Source organism: Mastigoproctus giganteus, chromosome 8 (assembly GCF_048544385.1).
Source record: "Mastigoproctus giganteus isolate SK-2022 chromosome 8, ASM4854438v1, whole genome shotgun sequence".
NCBI lineage: Eukaryota > Metazoa > Arthropoda > Arachnida > Uropygi > Thelyphonidae > Mastigoproctus > Mastigoproctus giganteus.
The window spans coordinates 5,402,820-5,426,022 of NC_143582.1; the positions used below are offsets into that span (position 1 = coordinate 5,402,820).

The following is a 23,203-nucleotide window of genomic DNA, read 5'->3' on the forward strand; positions in this document are numbered from 1 at the left end:
GCGTCCCACTCCCGAGCGCATTTATTGCATGCCGGGTAGTGGGCGTCCCTTTGGGCTCCGTGGTGGGTGGGGAGCCCGGGCACTGAAAAATTTATAAATCTCTATGAATCCTGATAAACATACTCCTTCAGGGGCCCCAACCCGGTCCCTATCAGAAAACATTGACACAGATACAGAGAGCAGTATTGCTAAAAAGAGGCAGCGAACCGAAGTAACATCAGGGCCAATCCCTCGGTTCTTAATCATGCACTCAACAAGTGAAAAACCGATTGGAAAAATGTCACCCTTCTTTATCCAAAAAGGGTTGGATGGGTTAGCAGGTTCACCTAAGTCAGTTAAGAGGCTCCGTTCTGGAGACCTCTTAATTGAAACTAAAAATGACAGGCAATCAGAACACCTACTCCGAACAACATCAATCGGAGGAATCCCTATAACAGTGACACCACACAGAACACTCAATTCATCTAGAGGTGTCATTTCGGAGTGGGACCTTCTCGACGTATACGAGGAGGAAATCTGCTCCGAATTAAAACCACAGGGAGTCATTGCCGTCAAGAGAATCACTGCGCGAAGGGATGGAAAAATTGTTAAAACCAGGAGCGTTATCCTGACTTTTAACACTCCTAAACCTCCTGATGAGATTAAAGCTGGATATATCAACTGTTCAGTGCGTCCATACATACCAAATCCTTTACGGTGTTTTAAATGCCAAAAGTATGGACATTCCCAAATGGCCTGCCGTGGAGTCCTTGCATGCGCTCGATGCGGTGCAAAGGACCACGAAACATCAGCATGTTCAGCCGCAAAACCCACCTGTATTAATTGTGAGGGCGAACACCCGGCCTACTCACGAGCATGCCAGAGGTGGAAAGAAGAAAAAGAGATTCAACGGCTGAAGGCAGAGCTTAACATATCATACCAGGAGGCAAGGAAATCGGTCAAACCCCTGAATATCAACAAACCTACCTACGCCCAGAAGGTAGCAGGGAGATGTTCCGTCGGAACTCAGACGGACATGACCGTTCCTCCAAAGGAGTCTTTCACTCCCATCGCGCGGTATCTCTTAAGCTCTCAAAAACCTGCACAAAAGGACCAATCAGCTGCCACTCCTATATCGGTACCTCCTAATGCTCCACAAGTTCCAAAGGTAATTATGAAAGAAAAGAATACGAAAGGGGAAGTCCCTCCTAGTATCCAAGAAAAGATGGATGTCGAGCAGAAGGAGGTACCCGAAGATTCAGTCTTGGAACTCTTTGCGGAGGAGGAAATGGACACGGGACAGCGTCCATTCTTCCCCAAAAAAGATAAATCCAAGACTGATAAAAGTAAGCCCTCAGCACCTCGGAAGCCGCCTGATGGACCCACCAAGCCAAAATAATGGCTAAATTCCTACAATGGAATTGTCGTGGATTCCGGCGAAATATAGATGACATCAAGGCCCTCCTGCAAAAGCACGAGCCAGTTTGCTTTTGCTTGCAGGAGACATATCTAAAGGCAAATGATGATCCCACCATGCACAACATCACAGTTTTTCGAAAGGATAGAATTGCGGATGGCTCTGTACATGGGGGAGTGGCTATCCTGGTGGGTAACCAGACCCCAGTGCAGCCCTTGCTAATTACAACCAGCATAGAGGCTGCTGCAATTCGCCTTTCAGTGGGATTCTTATTAACTGTATGCTCTATTTATTTGCCACCTGGGACTGACATCTCCCAGGCAGACCTTGATGATCTTCTAACGCAGCTACCTCTCCCTTTCTTACTTCTTGGGGATTTTAATGGACATAACACCCTGTGGGGTAGTGCTAACATCAATGGAAGGGGACGAGTCATAGAGCATACGCTCAATGACAATGACCTTTCCCTTCTAAATACTGGAACAAACACCTTTTTCCACATGCCTACCCGTACTTTTTCTGCCATTGATCTCTCTATCTGCTCCCCTTCTCTACTCCCTTCACTCACCTGGGAAGTGGAGGAGAATCCATACGGTAGTGATCACTTCCCCGTGATAACCTTGCTACACAGTGGGAGACCATGTCTTCCCTTCAGGCTACCGCGGTGGAAGATTGATCAGGCTGACTGGACTGCCTTCCAACATCAGGCAAATTTTGATCTTAGTACAGTCAGTCAAGAGCCTATCAATGATGCAGTTAAGTACATCACAGAAACTGTTGTCCAAGCAGCTGCTAATGCTGTCCCAAAAACATCAGCCCGGTTCCCACCACTTCCTAAACCTTGGTGGAATTCACAATGCACAGCAGCAAAAAAGGCTCAAAACAAAGCGTGGGGGATATTTCGCCGATATCCTACCACGAACAACCTTATAGCCTTCAAACGTGCACGAGCCAAAGCACGCTACATCCGTCGTCAGAGTCAAAAGGAATCGTGGATCCGTTTTACATCATCTGTTAACCAGTCTACCAACTCTAAGGTAGTCTGGGATAAAATCCGGAAAATGAAGGGAAAATATACCTCCCAACCTTCTGCAATCCTAGATTATAATGGATGCGCTATTGCAGATCCAACTGCAATAGCCAATGCTCTTGGGGAAACATTCTCTAACATCTCTGCAACATCTTCGTATTCCCCAGAGTTCCTGGTCCTGAAATATAAAATCGAAAAACAGGCACTTAACTTTAAAACTAAGGGCATTTATCCCTACAACGGGGATTTCACTATTCTGGAATTGAAAAGAGCCCTCGCTCTTTCCAAAGCAAGTGCCGTTGGACCAGATGGCATCCATTATGAAATGATTAAGCATCTTTCACCAAAATCTATGGATTGTCTGCTCCTTCTGTATAACAGAATCTTTACTGAAGGGCAGTTTCCGGACTCCTGGCGAAAGGCAATCGTTCTTGCCTTTCCTAAGCCAGGAAAGGATCCAAAGGTCACCACCAATTATCGTCCTATTGCTCTGACTAGCTGTCTGTGCAAAATCCTGGAGAGAATGGTTAATTCCCGTTTAATATGGTACTTAGAATCAAACGACCTTCTCTCCAGAATCCAGTGCGGCTTCCAAAGGAACCGGTCCACTTTGGACCATCTTATTAGATTGGAAGCATCCATCCGGGATGCTTTCCTAAAACGCGAACACTTGGTGTCGGTGTTCTTTGACATGGAGAAAGCGTATGACACAACTTGGAGATTTGGCATTTTAAAAGATTTACATAGCCTAGGCCTAAGAGGGCATCTGCCCTTTTTTATTCAAAATTTTTTGGCCAACCGATCTTTCCAAGTTCGTGTGGGATCCTCACTCTCTCGTTCCTTTAGTCAAGAGGAGGGAGTACCACAGGGATCAGTTTTAAGTGTCACGCTTTTCGCCATCAAAATAAATTCCATCACAGGACAACTTCCTCCTACCGTAAACAGTGCCCTCTATGTTGATGACTTTAGCATATTTTGTCAGTCATGCAACATGAGGGTTATTGAAAGACAACTGCAAAAATCCATTGATCGCCTCAACTCCTGGGCACTTGCCAATGGCTTCAGGTTCTCGCCGGAGAAGACCGTTTGCGTACACTTTTGTCGCAAGCGTAGTCTTCATCCTGAACCTGAATTAAGGCTCGGGCAAAATGTTATTCCAGTAGTGTCAGACACAAAATTCTTGGGACTTGTGTTTGATAAAAAGTTGACCTTTCTCGAACATATTCGTCAACTTCGTACAAAATGCACGAGGGGTCTCAATATTCTCCGCTCTCTCTCCTCAACGCGTTGGGGAGCAGATCGATGCACCCTACTACGGCTTTACCGTGCACTTGTACGCCCCAAATTGGACTACGGGTCCCAGGTATACTCCTCAGCTAGAGATAGTGTCCTCCGATGGCTGGACCCTGTCCACCATCAGGCTCTCCGTATCGCTACTGGAGCTTTTCGAACATCTCCTGTCCAGAGCTTATACGTCGAAGCAAACGAACCATCGTTATCCCTTCGACGTAAGCAGTTGTCTTTAAACTATGCTTTAAAGTTGAAATCCCTGCCAGACCATCCTACGTGGGCATCCGTTTTCGAGCCACGTTGGGAAAACTTGTATAATACCCGTCAGACTGCCAACCGACCTTTTGGTATTCGTGTCCAAGAGCTAATCAGAGAGTCTAACATCATGGTAGACAAGGTGGCAGAAACACCAAAAGAAACTCTTCCACCCTGGCATGCTCATCCCCCACCATGCGACTTTTCCCTTAAGAAATGGGTAAAGTCTGAAACCTCGTCATCTCTCTACCAGAAGCTCTACTCTGCACACCAAGCTGAGCACTCAGACTTCCTGTCCGTTTACACAGACGGCTCGAAGTCTGAATCGTGCGTAGGATCTGCTGCTGTCTTTCCAGACACTATAATATCTCAGCAGATTCCTCCTGAATCCAGCATATACACTGCAGAGCTGTATGCTATAGAGCTAGCCTTGGATCACATTCGAACTTTTCAATTCCAAAGGTCAATAATATATTCTGACTCTTCCAGTGTACTACAGGCTTTATTATCTCTGAGACACAATTCTCATCCAGTTCTTTGTCGGGTTCAGCAGAAGATACATTCTCTTCATGAATACAAGTTTGATATCCGCTTCTGCTGGATTCCTAGCCACATTGGGATAAAAGGAAATGATTTGGCTGACGCTGCAGCCAAATCAGCAACACCCACTCATAATTGTTGCCTGTCAGTCCCCTATACAGACTACAGGCAAATAATACGTAACAAGATATATTCCCATTGGCAAGAACTGTGGCACAGACAGAGAACAAATAAATTATACCAAATAAAGCCTGTAATAGAAATATGGCAGTCTAGTCTGCGCAGGAATCGGAGCGAGGAAGTTGTTCTTGCCCGACTCCGCATAGGACACAGTCATTTGACACATTCTTTTCTGCTGAGGGCGGATGACCCTCCTATGTGCGAGTCTTGCGACACCGTTTTAACTATAAAGCATATTTTAATAGATTGCGTTCATTTTACCCATGTTCGCAATATATATTTTACCGCTTTTACTCATTCGACTGAGCCTTATACACTCAGTCAGATTTTATCAGACAACGACCACGTGTCGGCAGTTTTTAAATTTTTAAAAGCTACTAATATATACCCACATTTATAAATAACAATTTGACGAGGTAACCTTTTTAAAGGTTACCAGAATTTATCTTTATTGATATTTTAATCGTTTCATGGCGCAGTATAACCTTAGCTGTTTTTGCGCCAATAAACACAAAATCAATCAATCAATCAAACCCAAGAGACACCCTTCCTCACTGCTCATCATTGTCAATGGCAAATACTGTGGTGTCAACAACATGCTAGTGGGACACTGAAGGACTGGAAATGAGTCCATGGACCTATTGTGCATGGTGCTCACTATCCAGATAGGTGGCGGTGGTTGCTTAACACTGGGCATGTTTTGCTGGCAAGAACTAGGACCCCTGGTGCATATGGATTATTGGTGGACTTGACTGGTGAGGTCTATGTATGTATATATGTGTTTCCTGTCTATGGTGGCTCCTAGGAGTATGCCTGTCTCCACCTAATGTCTCTGTGATAGAATACAGGGCGCCTCCGTAGCCAGGTGGGCAGGAGCAGCAGTGCGTAGCACACTCTTCTTGATTAGACTGGGGTTCGAGCCCGTGAGCCACCAAATATGGAGGATGCGGAAAGGTCAGGGAATGACCACCGCATATCCCCGGAGCAATATGGCCTTAGTTGCTAATGCTCCTTAAAAAAAAAAAAAAAAAAAAAAAAAAAAATAGAATACAGAATCTCCGTAAACAGGCCTGACATAGTATTAGTGTGTGTTTGTGTATGTGTTAGTGCATGTACTGTAGTATGTGTTGTTTATGTCAGGCCACTTCGCCACCAGGGAGCAGCTAACACCTGGATAGCTGATTCCTAGTGCCCAACCTCCGCACATGGAGCCAGACCTCTACCAGTAGTCTGTGCTGTAATGCACCAAATTAGAGCTGCCAGTAGACCAACCTCACCAACTAGTGAGGTCTACCGGCAGCTCTTATGAGACCATGTGCATACTGCCATGTTGTAAGGTGCCTCCATAGCCAGGTGGGCAGGAGTGGCAGTGCATAGCATACGCTTCTTGATTAGACCGGGGTTCGAGCCCATGACCACCAAATATGGAGGATGCGGAAAGGTCAAGGAATGACCACTGCATATCTCAGGAGCAATATGTAAAAAAAACATAAACATAAGCCATGATATGTTTTTCCCCTACAGAAACAGTATCTTCCAAGGCAATAATGCTTCGTGTCATTGGGCCTGCACTGTGCACAAGTGGGTTTGAGAAACACAGTGAAGATATTACCCATCTTGATTGGCCTCCAAATTCGCTTGACCTCAATCCAGTTGAACACCTGTGGGATGTTTTTAAATGGGAAGTGAGGCATATGGACATACAACTGTTATCTATTCTGACACTGTGGAAAGCCTTGAAAGCAGCATGGCTTCAGATCCCTATGGCCACCTTTAGACATCTAGTGGAGCCAATGCCTAGGCAAATAGTAGCTGTTATCCATGTGAACAGAGGTCCAAATGTATTAAGTAGATGGTCACTGAGTATAATTATTATCAGAGGAAAATATCAATGGTTACTTAAAACAAGATTTCTGTTTCAAGAAGGTCTAACCAATTGAAGTGAATTAACTGTTTTAATTTTAATTTCCATGAAGGAAAAGAAGAGAGTTCAATGATTTTTATCTGATGTGTTCAGTGATTTTAATTATTAGCATGACAGTGATTAGCAGCAAAGGGTAATAAAACATTTAGGTATACACTTGGTCGTCGACTTACGACCTATGCGACTTACGACCGGCCGCACTTACGACCACCAAAAAATATATATATAATAAATAATGAATAAATTAATAATAAATCAGGAAATCACTACTGAGGACACCCATAACCCAGGTGAGGAGGCACGTCGATAACGGGAGGCCTGAGGACAGCACCAGGCACATACTCTCAGTCGCTCTCTCTCTCACATACACCCAGTCGCTATTAAGCATCTGTTGCGTGTGGTGTATTAATTAAAATTCCACTGAAATATGCATAATATGTTTAGTAAAAGGAAAATGTCTTCATCTACATATACATCAGTAAGAAGTCAAGGAAAACTATTGATTCAGAGTGTAAAATGAAAATTATCCAGCAGTATGAAAGCGGAAAGAAAGTGAAGCACGTGACTTGAAATTATCACATTCCATGGCATCGACGATACTGCACCTATTATGTCTACAATTTTAACCAAACAACGACAGGAACCCATCCATGAAATGGAGAAATTGTTGTTTATGTGGATGGAAGATTTAATACAAAAAAAATACACCCATGAGCCTTCACACAGTGCAAGCAAAGGCTAGAAGTTTGTTTTTCAGAGTTTAAAATCACGCCCCGGAGACGATTACGCTGAAGATTTTCAGGCTAGTACTGGGTGGTTTAAGCGTTTTAAAAAAAAGATTTGCTTTGCATAATGTCTCTATAAATAAACATCTCCTACCTCAACCCAAGAACATGACCCTGACGATGCACAACCCAGCACAAGCAAAGATTCAAAATTGATTTTGTAAATTTCATTTGTATTAATTTTTACATTAATTTTAGTGTTTACAGTACATTATGCACAGTATTATTTTTCACATTATGTACAATATAATTATAGATTGTAGTTTTTTTTTTTTTTATAAACAGTACGAATAATAAACCAATTAAAATGTAGAGAACGTTTGAATTTAAGCTCATAGAGAGAGATACCTTTGTTTCTACGCCTAGTATAGTATCGCTAAGTAAAAGATAAAAACATTGCTGTATTTAAAATTAAAAATAAAAGATGATAAAAATTTAAAAGATTATAAAAATAATTTATAAAGATGATAAAAAGATTAGAAAGGTTAAAAAATACTGTTAATAAATATATGGCCGACATACGACCAGATCGACTTACGACCGGTCAGTCAGAACAGAAGTCGGTCGTAAGTCGACGACCAACTGTACTAATAATAGCATTCTTGGATTCAGGGGAGTAGATTGGAGCTCTGCAAATGTTTCTTATTTCACAAAAATGGTTTGAAGAGTGGAGTGAACAAGTACAGATCTGTAAGTCTGATTTCTGTGCTATAAAAATTATGGCACCTGTAGTTAAATATGTAATACAAGATTATCTGGTTAGGAATGGAGTCATTCCGAATCCTCTAATATATGGCAATTACAGCATGAATTAATTAAGGGCTTGACCAGTCAGATTAGCTCTTGTTGAGATTTTCATAAAGTTATGTCAAACTATAGAGTGAGAGAGGAATGGTTAAACGAGAAGAGACAGAGATTGGCTATAAAAGACCATTTCTTTTCATGATAGAGTGTCACAAGCAGAGCCCCTCCCCTCAAGGTTCAGTATTGAGTCCCTTATTGTATATACAATAAGGAACTCTTATTGTATATTATTAATGACACTGATTTAGGTATTTCAAGTTTAATTTTGACAAAGTTAGACAGGATAGTTAATGGTGTTTTATCAAGGTGTGCAGTTTAAACATCATCTGGATAAACTTGATTGCTGGAAGTTTTGCAGATGAAAAGCAGCATGATGGAAATATTTGACAGTTAACCTGTCACCAGTTTTACCACTGTTTGTTACAAATAGTTATGTGGAACCTGTAAGTCTGATTTCTGTGCCAGAAAAATTAAGGCACCTGTAGTAATTTGTTTTTTGGGATTTTTTTTTTTTTTTAATTTACTTGCAGTGTATCAATATTTCTTCTTTTATTATTGGATTGCAGCTTATTATATAAAATTTTTAAATTTTTAAAAATTCTGTGTTTTTTACATGTTATTTAATATATTAATAGTGCTGAAAATGAGAAAACCCAATACAGTCATAAAATATAAACACAAAACTAACAGTCACTTCCATTTTCCACTTCAGAGAGTCATTAAGAGTGCAAAATTTAAAACTTACCTTTGTGCACATGTTAATGTGTTTTGTTAAAAAAAAAGGAATAAATGGATAAATAATAATAATGATTGAAGAAAGAAATCATTTTACAACCATAATAAATTATTGTTGTAAAATGTTTTTTTATTCAATTAATAAAGATTTTTAATCATTAATTAATGATTAATGCACAACAGATATTTTCAGAGGGTACTTGAAAATATCCTGACAGGAACTGGATCAAGGGTAACAGTATATGGCAATATGATTTGCAATCTGAAGCAAAGAAGCTTGAACTTGATCTATAATTTGTGTAAGATTATTTTTATCTGGGGGGGGGACCAGATATTGTCAGCATATCCATATGCCAGTTGTTAATTACTGATGTAAATCTGCTGTTGGAATCAGAGGGCGGGAAATTTAAAATTATGGAAGCTGCAAAAGCTGTTTGCTGCATTTAGTTCTGCGTTTTAGGTGTGAGTTGCTTTTGGACAATATTAAGGAAGTCAGTTATTTTCAGCGTTACTGATTTAACTAGCTTTACGTCACTGCCATAGAACTGAATCCCTCTTCCCCCTTATATTTTGAAAATAAAGCCCTACCTGCCAAATGTAAATGTTCCTGAGTGGTAGGATCAGTCATGTGCTTCAGCTGCTGCAGTAATAGTGGATACTTTAATATCCTCTGAATTGGTTTTATCAAATAAGATTCTAAGGAAAAGGAATGTTGTCCTTTGGGATTTCTGGCCTGTAGGAATTCTATTAAGGCTGAGTTCCCTTCATCTGAAAAATAAAAATTTTAATTTCTAATTTACTTTGTAAGACAAGTGATACAGAAAATATTATTAAAGTAGTAGTATTTGAGGGAAAAGAGAGGGAGTGTGCATGACCATATCATTTATGAAATTTAAAAATAAAATTCAAACCAGACAACTCTCAAGAATGGTGGGTTCACACTGATGTATATATATACACTATATATATATATATATATAGCTAAATTAAAATAGGATATTGCCAGTAGCATGGCAAACCAGTAGAATGAAAACGAACTGAACCAAATAAAATAACAGAAAAATATATAAGGGGGGGGTGAAGAAGAAAAGGGTAGTGTTGAAGCAACATTCCTAAAATAATTTAGAAATTAAGCCAATTAAAATGTTAGCTTTTCTATTACTTTTTCTTATTTATTTTAATATATATTTCAGTAATTTTTATTTCTCTATTTAATTTTTGGATTAATTTGATTAATGGAAGAGATATATATATATATATATATATATATCTTCCATTATGTTGGGACACATCTCATATTTTGGTAATAACAATGATCTTGGTAAGCTGCTTCCTGCTATATTAAAAATATTCCATTCAACATCTGTGTATTTTAATACCAAGAAGTTTTTGGGTCCTGATGGCATTTCTCCACTTGTTCTTAGAACATGTACTCCTGTGTTCATTCAGATGAATGCCGACCGGGCTAGCCAGGTGGGTAAAGTGCCTGCCTGGCAACCCAAAGGTCGCGGGTTCGATTCCCGCCTCGGGCTTGGATCAAAGTACTGCAAAAACCTTAGGAGGTGCACTATGGCCACAGAAGCCGATGCGCCAACAACTACCAAACCAAAAAAAAAAAAAAAAAATTCAGATGAATGCAATTTAGTTCATATCCAGCCAAAGAAAATGTTGACATAGCAAAGACTTCTTTACTTATATAAACTCTAAAACAAAGGGGATGAATCAGATTGGTCTACTTGATATCAATGGTTTGACTGTAGATGATCATTCTCAGATAATTGCCAAACTAAATGAGTATTTTGCATCTACATTCACACATGAGGAGTTATTCAAGGAGGAGAGGGCCAGATGTTTATCAAACTCTAACAGGGAGTTAAATGATTTTGTAATAAAAAAAAAAAATAAATTGCAGCCATTATCAACCCACTGCAGGATGGAAGCCTCCTCAACAATTCATGCTGAGGGAAATGGACCATAATCTGCCACGCTGGTCCAGTGCGGATTGGCAGATCGACCGTATTTAGCAGTTAGGGGCTTGAACCCCGGTCTATTCAAAGAGCGTGTGCCACTGCACTCCCGCTCCTGACCACTCGGCTACTAACTGAGAGCAAAGTGGAGGAAAAATTGTTGAAGTTAAACATAAGAAAGGCACCTGAGGTGGATGGGATCGATCCAGTTATATTAAAGGAGGTGGCAGTGGAAGTAAGCAAACCTTAGCCATAATTATAAGAGCATCCTTGGACTTAGGGGAAGTCCCCATGGACTGGAAATGTGCAAAAGTATCTCCAATTCACAAAGGGGGATCAAATGGTGACACGAGTAATTACAGACCTGTTAGTTTGGCTCCTGTTCCAGGGAAAATAATGCAGTCACTGGTTAAAGAAGCATTGCAGGATCATCTAGACAAGACTGCAGTAATAATTCAGACACAGCATGGGTTTGTTAAGGGTAAGTCTTACCTGACCAATTTGATTCAATATTATGATGTGGTCACAAAGGAACTGGTAGCAAAAAATAATTTTGATATCATATACTTGGATTTCAGGAAAGCTTTTGATACTGTTGCACATGGAAGACTACTGTACACATTGGAGCAGTATGGCATTAAGGGCAAGTTGCTACAATAGATAAAAGGGATGGCTGAGTAAGAGAAGACAGAGTGTGTAATCAATGGACACTGCTCTTTGTGGACTGATGTTATTAGTGGCATCCCCCAGGGTTTGGTGTTGGGCCCATTGTTGTTTTGTATATTTATCAATGATATTGATGAAGGTATATCAAGCTTAATGTCAAAGTTTGCAGATGTTACAAAGGTTGGCAGGGTTGTTAATAACAGTAATGACAGTACGCTGCTGCAACAGGACCCTGAGAAGTTGGGCAGATGGGCTGAGAAGAGGCAAATGAAGTTTAACATTGACAAATGCAAAGTACTGCATACGGATAGCAGTAACCCCAGAGAAATGTATTGGGTGGTGCTACACTCAGGGTTAGTGGAGAATGAAAGAGACCTGGGGGTAATTGTGCAGTCAGACATGAACTTTTCTGATCACTGATGACAGGTTGCCAAGCCAGAGTAGGGCATGGGGTCTTGTCAATGATATACAGGAATTTTGCGAGCAGGGATAAGGAGATGATTATCCACTTGTATAAGGCAGTGGTCAGGCCACACTTTGAGTACTGCGTACAGGTCTGGAAGCCACATTTTAGGAAGGATATAGAGTTGCTAGAACAAGTACAGAGAATGGCAACAAGACTGGTGAAGGGAACAAAGAGGTCTTATGAAAAAAGGCTTAAGTTCTGCAGGCACCTGCAAGGCGATCTGATTGAGGTGTATAAGGCTTTGAATGGATTGAGCAGGCTCAGTGCTGATGGGATTCTTCTTCTTGCTCAGTGCTCATCTTACAAACCCGAGGGGACATAAACTGAAATTGAGGAAAGACAGTTATTGAATAGATCTGTGGAAATATGCCTTTAGCTAACAGTTAGTTGATTGCTGGAACGAACTTCCATCTGTCATTGTGGAAGTTGATAGCTTAAATAAATTCAAGGCAAACATCTGGAACAAATGGATGGGTGAAATGGGAAGGGTGTTTTTTTTTTTTTTTTTTTTTTGGCTGATGCTGTATAAGCTTGCTTTCTTGTATCATATGCCTCTACTAATGCTAATTTCTTTCATTTCTTTCTAGCAATCAATTTTGATTTTTGCTCTCAGTGACTGATTGTCAGTTCCAACATTAAAATGGTTCAAGACTGAGCAGTCAGTGAATATCGTTTTATTGTTTGTATATTCAATATATATTTTTTTTCCAAGGCAGTTCTAAATTATGCCAACAAAATTATAGGAGTAGTTCTGCATAGAAAAACAAGTTTATATAAAAAAGTTAATATAAACAAGAATTCAGTTTTAAAATTCGATAAAGAAGAATTGAATTTTAAAAATGGCTATGAGTTCTGAATGGTAAAAAATAATAAATAATAATAAACAGATATATACCTAATATGAATAAAATACATTTCACTAAATACGTATCTGTTTATTCTTATTTATTTAATTTTTATTTTTTTCCCCCTTCAAAACTCCATAGTCTTTTGGGTTTTTTTGGAAAAGTAATGCCAGAAAGAAAAAGAATTTTTTTTTTGTGCAAAGAAAGCAACAGTTCAACTGTGGCTATGCCAAAGCAGGTTTATATCCAATAAATATCATGTGATCTTGTTTAGAAATCTGAATGTTACTAAACATGAGCACAGGAGGAATAGACTCTTTTTACAAGATATGAGTAGACTACGATTTAGATGGATGGAGTTAACAAAGTTTTCTTTCCCTTCTGGAGATCAATAAAGCATTGGTGGTGAATATCAGAGATATTGAAGATGCTTGTGTAGAGCAGGGTTTCCCAAACTATAAGGTGAAATGTAGTGTGCTATTACTGGCAAAATTAGGAAAATAATTTCTAGACTGTGGAAGATCATTAACATACAAGAGGAAAAGAGTAGAAAAAAAGAATATAGACCATTGCAGAACACCAACATTAGCTGAGAAGTTAGAAGACAGGAAGGCATCTATCATTACCCGCAATGAATGGATGGAAAGGGAACTGGCTACCCAGTTGCCAGAAACACAGAAGGATTGACAGCATCCATACCGGTAATTATTGATCACATGGAAGTTTTGAGATTGCATAAGAGCTGGCAGTTGATGAATTTCCATTACTTTGGAAAGAATATAGGTAATTGCAGTGGGATGATAACTAAGAATAAGATCAACACTAACCAACTATTGAAAAATCACCAAAACTTTGAACTACAATGGTCCAATTCATGTGCTGCAAGACCTTCCTGACAAAGATATTTCAAAAAATAATGACAAACAATGACAGTCATTAAGAATATTGTAGACACTGCCTGTGCCCTTAAACCTACTGTAAAACAAGAAAAACCAACTAGAATATCAAAAAAATTGTTTGCCACGATGAAAAAGTGATGAGAAATGAAGTGGTAACATAAGAAACATGTAGAATATGTATAAATGTGCAAGACCCTAAGAAATTTGACTTGGCACATTATATGGCCTTAGATACCAATGTGTCAGAAAACAACAAATAATAATAACCACCATAAGAAAGCATAAAAAAAGAAGAAATGTGCAACTTCAAAATTGATCTTGTCAGAAGAACAGTAGAAGAAAATCAAAGGGTAAAGAAAGCAAACCGAAAAATGGTTACACACAGGAGCCAAATGTTTGCTTTGTAGCTTGGGGATGGTACAACAACAAAAACCCAAAAACAAATACTGAAAATAGTGGAAGAATTTTATTCAAATCTTTATAAAGATGAAGGACAACAACTGGATCCAGAAGCTATACCAGAAAATTTGGTAGAAGTTGCTATAAAGTCAATGAAAAAAATTGCAAAGCAGCAGGAACTGATATAGCCACAGTGGAAATGTTGACAGCTGGTATATAAAACTCTAGCCAGATAGTTTCAAAAACAGTAAAATTCACGTAATTTCACACAGTTGTGAAATCAAGTCCACAATATAAGAGATGCCAAATAGTGTTTAGTAGTTTAATACTTAATAATAAAAATTCAGGGCAAAAGCCTCAGACTTTTGACCTGAAGACTTTAAGAACCTCATATTCTGGACTTAATTTCACAACCGAGTTGTCAGCTGTTATACCATCAGGATACCTATTCACCCACTGATGAAGGGCCTAAATGCCCTGAAACGGCCATCTGGATGGTGGCCAATGAGAATAGGTACCAATAGTCTTCTCTACTGGGGGAAACATTACTTGTTTGAAGTATAACTGAATAGGAAACTTGTTGTGAAGGCATTCACAATATGAGATTTAATGAAACAATGCCGCTATAATAACTTTGGTTAATTCGCTGTGTATAGGTATGATGCATTTGCACTGACTTATGTCTGTAAATTTTCCCTGCAGTCTAAGGCTTTTGCCCTGAATTTTTTATTAAATATTAAATTACTAAATACCATTTGGCATCTCTCATATTGTGCACTTGATTTCACAACTGGGTTTTCAGCTGTTATAGAATCAAGGTACCTACCATCCACTAATAAAGGGTCCAAACAGCCCTTAAACAGCTGTTTTGGTGGTATCCGCTGAGATTGTGGATAAGTAACAATAGTCTTCTCTATTGGGGAAGCATTACTTATCCAAGGTATAAATGAGTGAGTAATGAGTGTGAATAAAATAATACTCACACTCACTCATTAATAATTTAAAGAGCATTACATCCCTACATATATACTGTCTGAGTGGTGGTATCCACTGAGAATAATAACAGTACTCTTCTCTATTGGGGAAGCATTATTTATTTGAAGTATAACCAAATAGGTAACTTATTATGAAGGCATTCAAAGTATGAGTTACAATGAAACAATGCTGCTGTAATAACTTCGGTTAATTTCCACATACATACATTTGCATTAACTTATATGTTTCCTAAATATTTATTAGGCAGCAATTAAATAGTTTTATTCATATAAAAACTATATTATTTTCTGAGTTGGTACATGTGGATTCTCTATTCGCAGAGCATATAGAAATAACTTTATCATTTCATATATAAATTTTAAATTTAATTTAAAAGTATCTTTACTTACTTGGATGTAAAACTTTTTGAGCTTTGGAATGACTGGCACAGAAAGAACTGTACAATTTAAACTGGTCAGCATAATAAAGGAATGAATTACCCAAGGCAAATAGTACATTCTGAAAATACATAATGTGGATCATTAATATGTTGGTCATTTTTCATATTCATACAATTGATAATAAACTGAAAGTGTTTCTGAGTACAAATTTTAATGAAAGTTATTTTGGATGCTCTTTTACTGCTTGGAGATTTAACTTATGATGTGAGGTAGCTGTGAGGTAGAATTTATATAGCAGTGCTACTTAAAGTGGGGTGGGGAACAGGTGTGTTGGGAAATGGAAAACCTTATCAACATGAAATTTGGTTCTCAGCAAAAAAAGGATAATTTGGTAATTTGGTTGATAATTGTATGTTGATAATTGGTAGTAATCTGACTTTTCCTTCTTGAATAACTCTTAAATATACTTTTATTATAGTAAATAGTAAGTATATAAAGTGATGATGGTTAAGATCAGGGGTCACCAATTAGCAGAAGGTGAAAAATTTTTTTGCAGACTGCAAGGTAAATGAACCTAAATCAGGGGGCGACAATCTTTTTTGAGTAAAGAGGCATTTTTGATCTAATAAAAAAAAAATATAAAAGAATCCAAAGAGCCACACCTCAGCTCAAGCTTGGAGGAGGGGGCGGTTTAAGAAATGGAATACAGTGGAAAGGAGTTTTATTAAAAAAATATATATAATTTGAAATATTATTTATTAATAGTGAAAAAAACATAACAAACATCCAATTAGGTACAAATTAATGGACTTTTGCTGCTGAACTTCTTGAGTGAGTCTCTCAACATCAGGCAAGCATGCCATAATTTTCATCTTTAAACATGCTGAGAGACTCGCATTGTTCAGATGGTTTCTTGATTTATTTTTAATATAGTTCATGTTCGAAAATATTTGCCCACAGAAATACATTGAACCAAAAACTGAGAGAAGTCCAAACGCAAATATTTTCATATTTAAATACGTGTCCGGTAAGCTACTCTATGCATCAAACACAATTTGGTCTTGCATTTTCAACTCGTCTATCGTTGTTCCATTTGTGCAGAATTGCAATGGCCTTTTGCCTCTCCAAATCCTCAATTTCAGTTTTAAAGCATTTTAGTTTTGCACTCCACATGTCCTTGATTTTTAAGTCCTCTAACTCTATTTGAAATTGTGCTTCATGTGGGCTAAAGGTTAAAGAGCCACAGTTACAGGTTCAAAGAGCCACAAGTTGCCAACCCCTGACCTAAATCATTAATTTAAATATACAGTCAGACTTCTGTTTAACGAACTTCTTTATAGTGAAGTTTTCTATTATTTCCAATTTTCTATCAGTTGTACAAGATTTCATTTCGTATGAAACTCGACATATTTCCCTCTGATTTAAATGATGATGCACTGCACTTATTATTATTATTACCCATACAGTGCAAGGAAGCCTAAGGCCGCACCAGCCAAAGAAAAAAAAAATTCCCGAGTTACCCTGAGAGAGAGAGAGAGAGAGAGAGAGAGAGAGAGAGAGAGAGAGAGAGAGAGAGAGAGAGAGAGAGAGAGAGAGAGAGAGAGAGAGAAGTAGAAAGGAATCACCAAGAAAGAGAAGAATGATGATACCCAGATCAGGTGTGCCAAGCCCATATTCACCAAATGTGAGCCCCCTGAGTTTCTATGTATGAAAGAAGTAGTGAGAGAAGAACTGACAGAGATTGTTCAAGGGATAGAATTTTTTTCAGCCTGGTCTGTGCTTGTTGACAGGAGAGACTGCTTCTACAGGGATGGGTACACTTAAATAGAAAGGGTGCAAGAATATTTGCTGATGCTGTCGAGGCAGTGTTAGGTTGGTCGGAAAACTACTAGCTTGGGGGGGATACACAGACTAAAAGGTTAACAGTGGCCGCAGGCAGAGGCAAAAGTGATTCTTCCACTGCTTCTATTGTTGGAATGAGCAGCACCATGGGAAGCAAGGCAATAGAGATTTCCAGGACGGTTGGAAGTCATAGTGGAACAAATAAATACATGGGCTGTGTTAGGGTAACTAAGAGTAGAAACAGGTGCATGTATACTTGCATGTACACCAATGCTAGGAGTATAGTTAATAAATTTGATGAGCACTTCAAGCTCATCAAATTTATTAACTATACTGGCAGATATTGTTGGGATATCAGAGACGTGGTGTCACACAGATATAAAAAGTATAGAATTGGAATTTGTGGAGTACAATGTGTACAGAGAGGATAGACAGGACAGGAAGGGAGGAGGGGTTATGCTGTTAGTTAAGAAACACATAAAATTTAAGGAAGTGCATTAAATTGATGTTGGTGGACAATGCAATGTTGAGTCTGTTTGGTCTGACATAAGCACTGGGAAAGGAAAAATGAGAGTAGGTGTGTATTATAGGCCTAATGAATCTGATGAGTATAATGAGCAATTGTGCAGAGAAATAGAGTGGGCCAGTAAATCAGAATGTCTTATAATGCGGGATTTTAACTTTCCAGATATTGACTGGAACTTGTGGTTGGTCACTCGCACACTAGCAAGACTGTTGTGGATTTATTGGATGACTGTTTTCTACAGCAGCATGTTTGAGAGGCAACCAGAGGGAGTAATATTCTTGAACTGATTATCAGCAGTGATTATTCATCAATTAAGAATTTGTAGATAAAGGAATCACTGGGTGACAGTGATCACGTTGTACTGATATGGGAATTACTTAAAGATGTAACTACCATCAAGGCTAAAGGGAAGGGCTTTTCCTTTTGTAAAGGTGACTACAGGGGTCTCAGACAGTTTTTAAATTCTGTACAGTGGGATCAACTGATGATTTTACCAACGTTTAATTCTAAATTGGAAGCCTTCAGATACTTAATCTTGGAGGCTACTAGGCTTTTCATTCCAACTAAGAAATACTGTTCAAGGTTCAGGCCTAAATGGATGTCAGATGAATTAATGAGGCTCGTGGCAGAGAAGAAAAATGTATGGGATGCATATAAATTATCAGGTGACACAGAAGCTTATGGCAGATATAAGCTTGTCTGTAATCAGGTCACAAAGGAGGTTAGCAGGTGAAGACAGATTACAAGAAATCTTTGGCAAAGGATGAAGAAAAACAGCAAAGAGTTCTTTGGTTATGTAAACTCTATAACAAAAAGGATGAATCAGATTGGACCACTTAACATAGATGTGTTGACTGTTGATGATCATGCTCAGGTAGCTGATAAACTGAATGAGTATTTTGCATCTACATTCACACATGAGGAGTTATTCAATGAGGCAAATGCCAGAAGTTTATCAAACCCTAAAAGAGAGCTAAGTAATTTTGTAATAACTGAGAGCAAAGTGGAGGAGAAATTGTTGAAGTTAAACATAAGGAAGGCACCTGGGGTGGATGGAATGTATCCAGTTATATTAAAGGACGCAGCAAAGGCAGTAAGCAAAAACACTTAGCCATAATTATGAGAGCTTCCTTGGAATCAGGGGAGGTCCCCATGGACTGGAGGCGTGCAAATGTTTCACCAATTCACAAAGGGGGTTCAAAAGGTGACACAAGTAATTATAGTGGGATTTACTCAAGGAGGTAACTACCATCAGAGGTAAAGGGAAGGGTTTTTGTTTTCGTAAAGGCGACTATGATGGTCTGAGACAGTATTTAAATTCTATACAGTGGGACCAACTGATGATGTTACCAACAGCAAATTCAAAATGGGAAGCATTCAAGGAACTAATCTTGGAGGCTACCAGGCTTTACATACCAACTAAGAAGTATTGTTCAAGGTTTAGGCCTAAATGTTGTCAGATGAACTAATGAGACATGTGGCAGAGAAGAAAAATGCATGGGATACATACAAATTATGGGTGACATGGAAGCCTATGATAGATATAAGTTGGTCTGTAACCAAGTCACAAAGGAGATTAGGCAGGCAAAGGCAGACTATGAAAAATCCTTGGCAAAGGATGCAAAGAAAAACAGAAAAGAGTTCTTTACCTATTTAAACTCAAGAAGGAAAGGGATGAATCAGATTGGTCCACTGGATATTGATGGTTCAACAGTTGAGAATCCTGCTCAGGTGGCTAACAATCTAAACGAGTATTTTGCATCTACATTCACGCATGAGGAGTTATTCAGGAAGGAGAATGATGTAGGTAAAGTAAACATTGGCAGTGAGCTGGATAAATTTTGTAATAACTGAGAGGAAAGTGGAGGAGAGATTGTTGAGGATAAACATAAAAAAGGCACCTGGGGTGGATGGGATCTATCCAGTTATATTAAAGGAGGCAGCAAAGGAAGTAAGCAAACCCCTAGCCATAATTATGAGAGCTTCTTTGGACTCAGGGGAGGTACCCATAACTGGAGATGTGCAAATGTAACCCCAATTCACAAAGGAGGATCAAAGGCTGACACAAGTAATTATAGACCTGTTAGTTTAACTTCTGTTCCAGGTAAATTAATGGAGGCACTGGTTAAAGAAGCACTGCAGGATCATCTAGACAAGAATTCAGTTATAGCTCAGATGCAGCATGGTTTTGTTAAGGGCAGGTCTTGCCTGACCAATTTGATTGGATACTATGATGTAGTCACAAAAGAACTAGATGCAGGGAATAACTTTGATATTATATATTTGGATCTTAGAAAGGCTTTTGATACTGTTGCACATGGAAGACTGCTGCACAAATTGGAGCAGTGTGGCATTGGAGGCAAATTGCTGCTGTGGATAAGGGAATGGTTGAGTGGCAGAAGACAGAGAGTGGTAATCAATGGACACTGCTCAACGTGGACTAATGTTATTAGTGGAGTTCCTCAGGGTTCAGTGTTGGGTCCGTTGTTGTTTTCGGTGTTTATGAATGATATTGATGATGGGATATCAAGTTTAATGTCCAAGTTTGCAGATGATACAAAGGTTGGCAGAGTTGTTAAGGACACCACTGATGCTATGCTGCTGCAACAGGATCTGGAAAGGTTGAACAGATGGGCTGAGAGGTGGCAAATGAAGTTTAACATTGTCAAATGTAAAGTACTACATATGGGAAACAGTAACCCCAGAGCAACGTATCAACTCTGCGGTACTACACTGACAGTGGTGGAGAATGAAAAGGACCTGGGGGTAATTGTGCAGGCAGATATGAAGTTCTCTGAGCAGTGCAGATGAGCTGCAAGAGTAGCTCATGGTGTCTTGTCAATGATATACAGGAATTTTTCTAGCAGGGATAAGGAGGTGATTATTCCCTTGTATAAGGCAATGGTTAGGCCACATATTGAGTACTGTATACAGGTCTGGAGGCCTCATTTCAAGAAGGATGTAGAGCTGCTGGAACGGGTACAGAGAAGGGCAACAAGATTAGTGAATGGAACCAAGGGTTGCTCTTACGAAGAAAGGCTTAAGTTTTGCAAATTACAGAGTCTGGAGACTAGGCACCGGCGAGGTGATCTGATAGAGGTGTATAAGGCTTTGAATGGTTTGAGCATGCTCAGTGCCAATGGGATTCTTCATCTTGCTCAGAATAATCAGCTCAGAGGGCATAAATTCAAATTGAGGAAGGACGGATGTCGGATAGATGTGCGGAAGTTTGCCTTTGGCCAACGGGTAGTTGGTTGGTGGAACCGACTTCCATCACTTGTTGTTGAAGTTGATAGCCTAAACAAATTAAGGCTCAACTGGACAGGTATTTCGAGCGAACGGAGGGGTGAAATGGGAGTGGTGTGTTTTTTTTTTTTTTTTTGGCTGATGCTGAATAAGCTTGCTTTCTTGCATCATATGCCTCTACTAATGCCAATGCTAATCGACTTGTTTGTTTAACTTGTGTTCCAGGGAAAATAATGGAGTCAAAAGAAGCATTGCAGGATCATCTATACAAGGCTTCAGTTATAGCTCCGACAGAGCATGGTTTTGTTAACATGGTTTGTTAAAGGGAGGTCTTGTCTGACCAATTTGATTGGATACTATGATGTGGTCGCAAAGGAACTGAATGTCAAAAGTAATTTTGATATCATATACTTGGATTTCAGGAAAGGTTTTGATACTGTTGCACATGGAAGATTGCTATACAAATTGGAGAGGTATGGCATTAAGGGTAAGTTGCTACATTGGATAAAGGGATGGTTGAGTGGGAGACGACAGAGAGTAGTAATCAATAGACACTGCTCTTCATGGACAAATGTTGTTATAGTGGAGTTCCTCAGGGTTTGGTTCTGTGCCCATTGTTGTTTTGTGTATTCATCAATGGTAATGATGCAGGATTATCAGGATTAATATCCAAGTTTTCAGATGACACAAAGGTTGACAGGGTTGTTAACGACAGTAAAGACAGTATGCTATTCCAACTGGATCTAGACAAGTTGGGCAAATTGGCTGAGAAGTGACAACTGAAGTTTAGCATTGACAAATGCAAAGTACTGCATGAGGGTAGCAGTAACCCAAGAGAAACATACCAACTGTGTGGTACTACACTCAGGGAAGTGGAAAGTGAAAAAGACCTGGGGTAATTTTGCAATCAAATATGAAGTTTGCTGAACAGTGCAGATGGGCTGCCAGGGCAGGTCACGGAGTCTTGTCAGTGATATATAGGAATCTTGCTAGTAGGGACAGGGAGGTGATTATCCCGTTATACAAGGCAGTGGTCAGGCCACACCTAGAGTACTGTGTGCAAGTCTGGAGGCTTCATTTTAGGAAGGATGTAGAGTTGCTAGGGGCACAAGAAGGACAACAAGATTGGTAGGGGAACAGAGGGGTGCTCTTACCAAGAAAGGCTTATATTCTACAAATCACAGTGCCTGGAGAGTAGGCACCTGCGAGGTAATCTGATTGAGGTGTATAAGGCCTTGAATGGGTTGAGCAAACTGAATGTTGATGGGATTCTTAACTTGCTTAGATTAAGAACCTGAGGGGCCTCACATTCAAATTGAGGAAAGACAGTTGTAGAATAGATGTGCGGAAGTTTGCCTTTACCTAACGGGTGGTTTATTGGTGGAACAGACTTCCATCTTTTATTATTATTAATAGCCATATGGTACAAGGAAGCCTGAGGTTTATGCTGCACCAGCCAAAAAAAGAAAAAAAAAAAATTCCCGAGTTACCCCCTAAGAGAAAAATTAATCACCAAGAAAGAGAAGAATAATGATATCCAGCTCAGGACCCTGGGTTTGCCAAGCCCATACTCACCAGATGTGAGCCCCCAGGGTTCATTTTTTTTGTTGTGGAAGTTGATAGAATAAATTCAAGGTTGAGCGGGACAGGCATTTGGAATAAAGGGAGAGTGAAATGGGAGGTTTTTTTTTTTTTTTTTTGGCTGATGCTGCATAAGCTTGCTTTCTCACATCGTATGTCCCTCCTAATGCTAATGCTAACTTAATATACAATTAGATAAAAGCAAATACAATAATTTTCTAGAAAAACTGAAACTTTGACAAAAGGTTTGCAGATTTTTAAAAAATAGGAAGGTGGCAGTTGGCACTTCTTTAGCATTACGTGTTGCAGTTTGAAACAGATCACTCAATGTGCTACAATTGTGTATAATTTTGTAAACCATTTTTTTGATTACACAATATTTAATTTATATTTTACTAATTTTCTGAATACTTTTGAAATGCTGTTGCTGTGTTTCAACCTCCTCATTCGC

At 39.1% G+C, this 23,203-nt stretch overlaps 1 protein-coding gene across 5 annotated transcripts in view; it reads right to left on the reverse strand.

Annotated features, from left to right (window-relative positions):
- Window positions 1-23,203, reverse strand: part of LOC150081221 (protein still life, isoform SIF type 1-like) — a 496,225-nt gene that overhangs the window by 40,293 nt on the left and 432,729 nt on the right. For all 5 annotated transcript variants that reach the window (XM_090379423.1, XM_090379422.1, XM_090379425.1 and 2 more), the window contains 2 exons: window positions 15,567-15,675; window positions 9,528-9,707 (listed from right to left, as the gene is read on the reverse strand). In XM_090379423.1, the coding sequence (XP_090235549.1) occupies window positions 9,528-9,707; window positions 15,567-15,675 (289 nt within the window). The remainder of the gene's footprint in view (window positions 1-9,527; window positions 9,708-15,566; window positions 15,676-23,203) is intronic.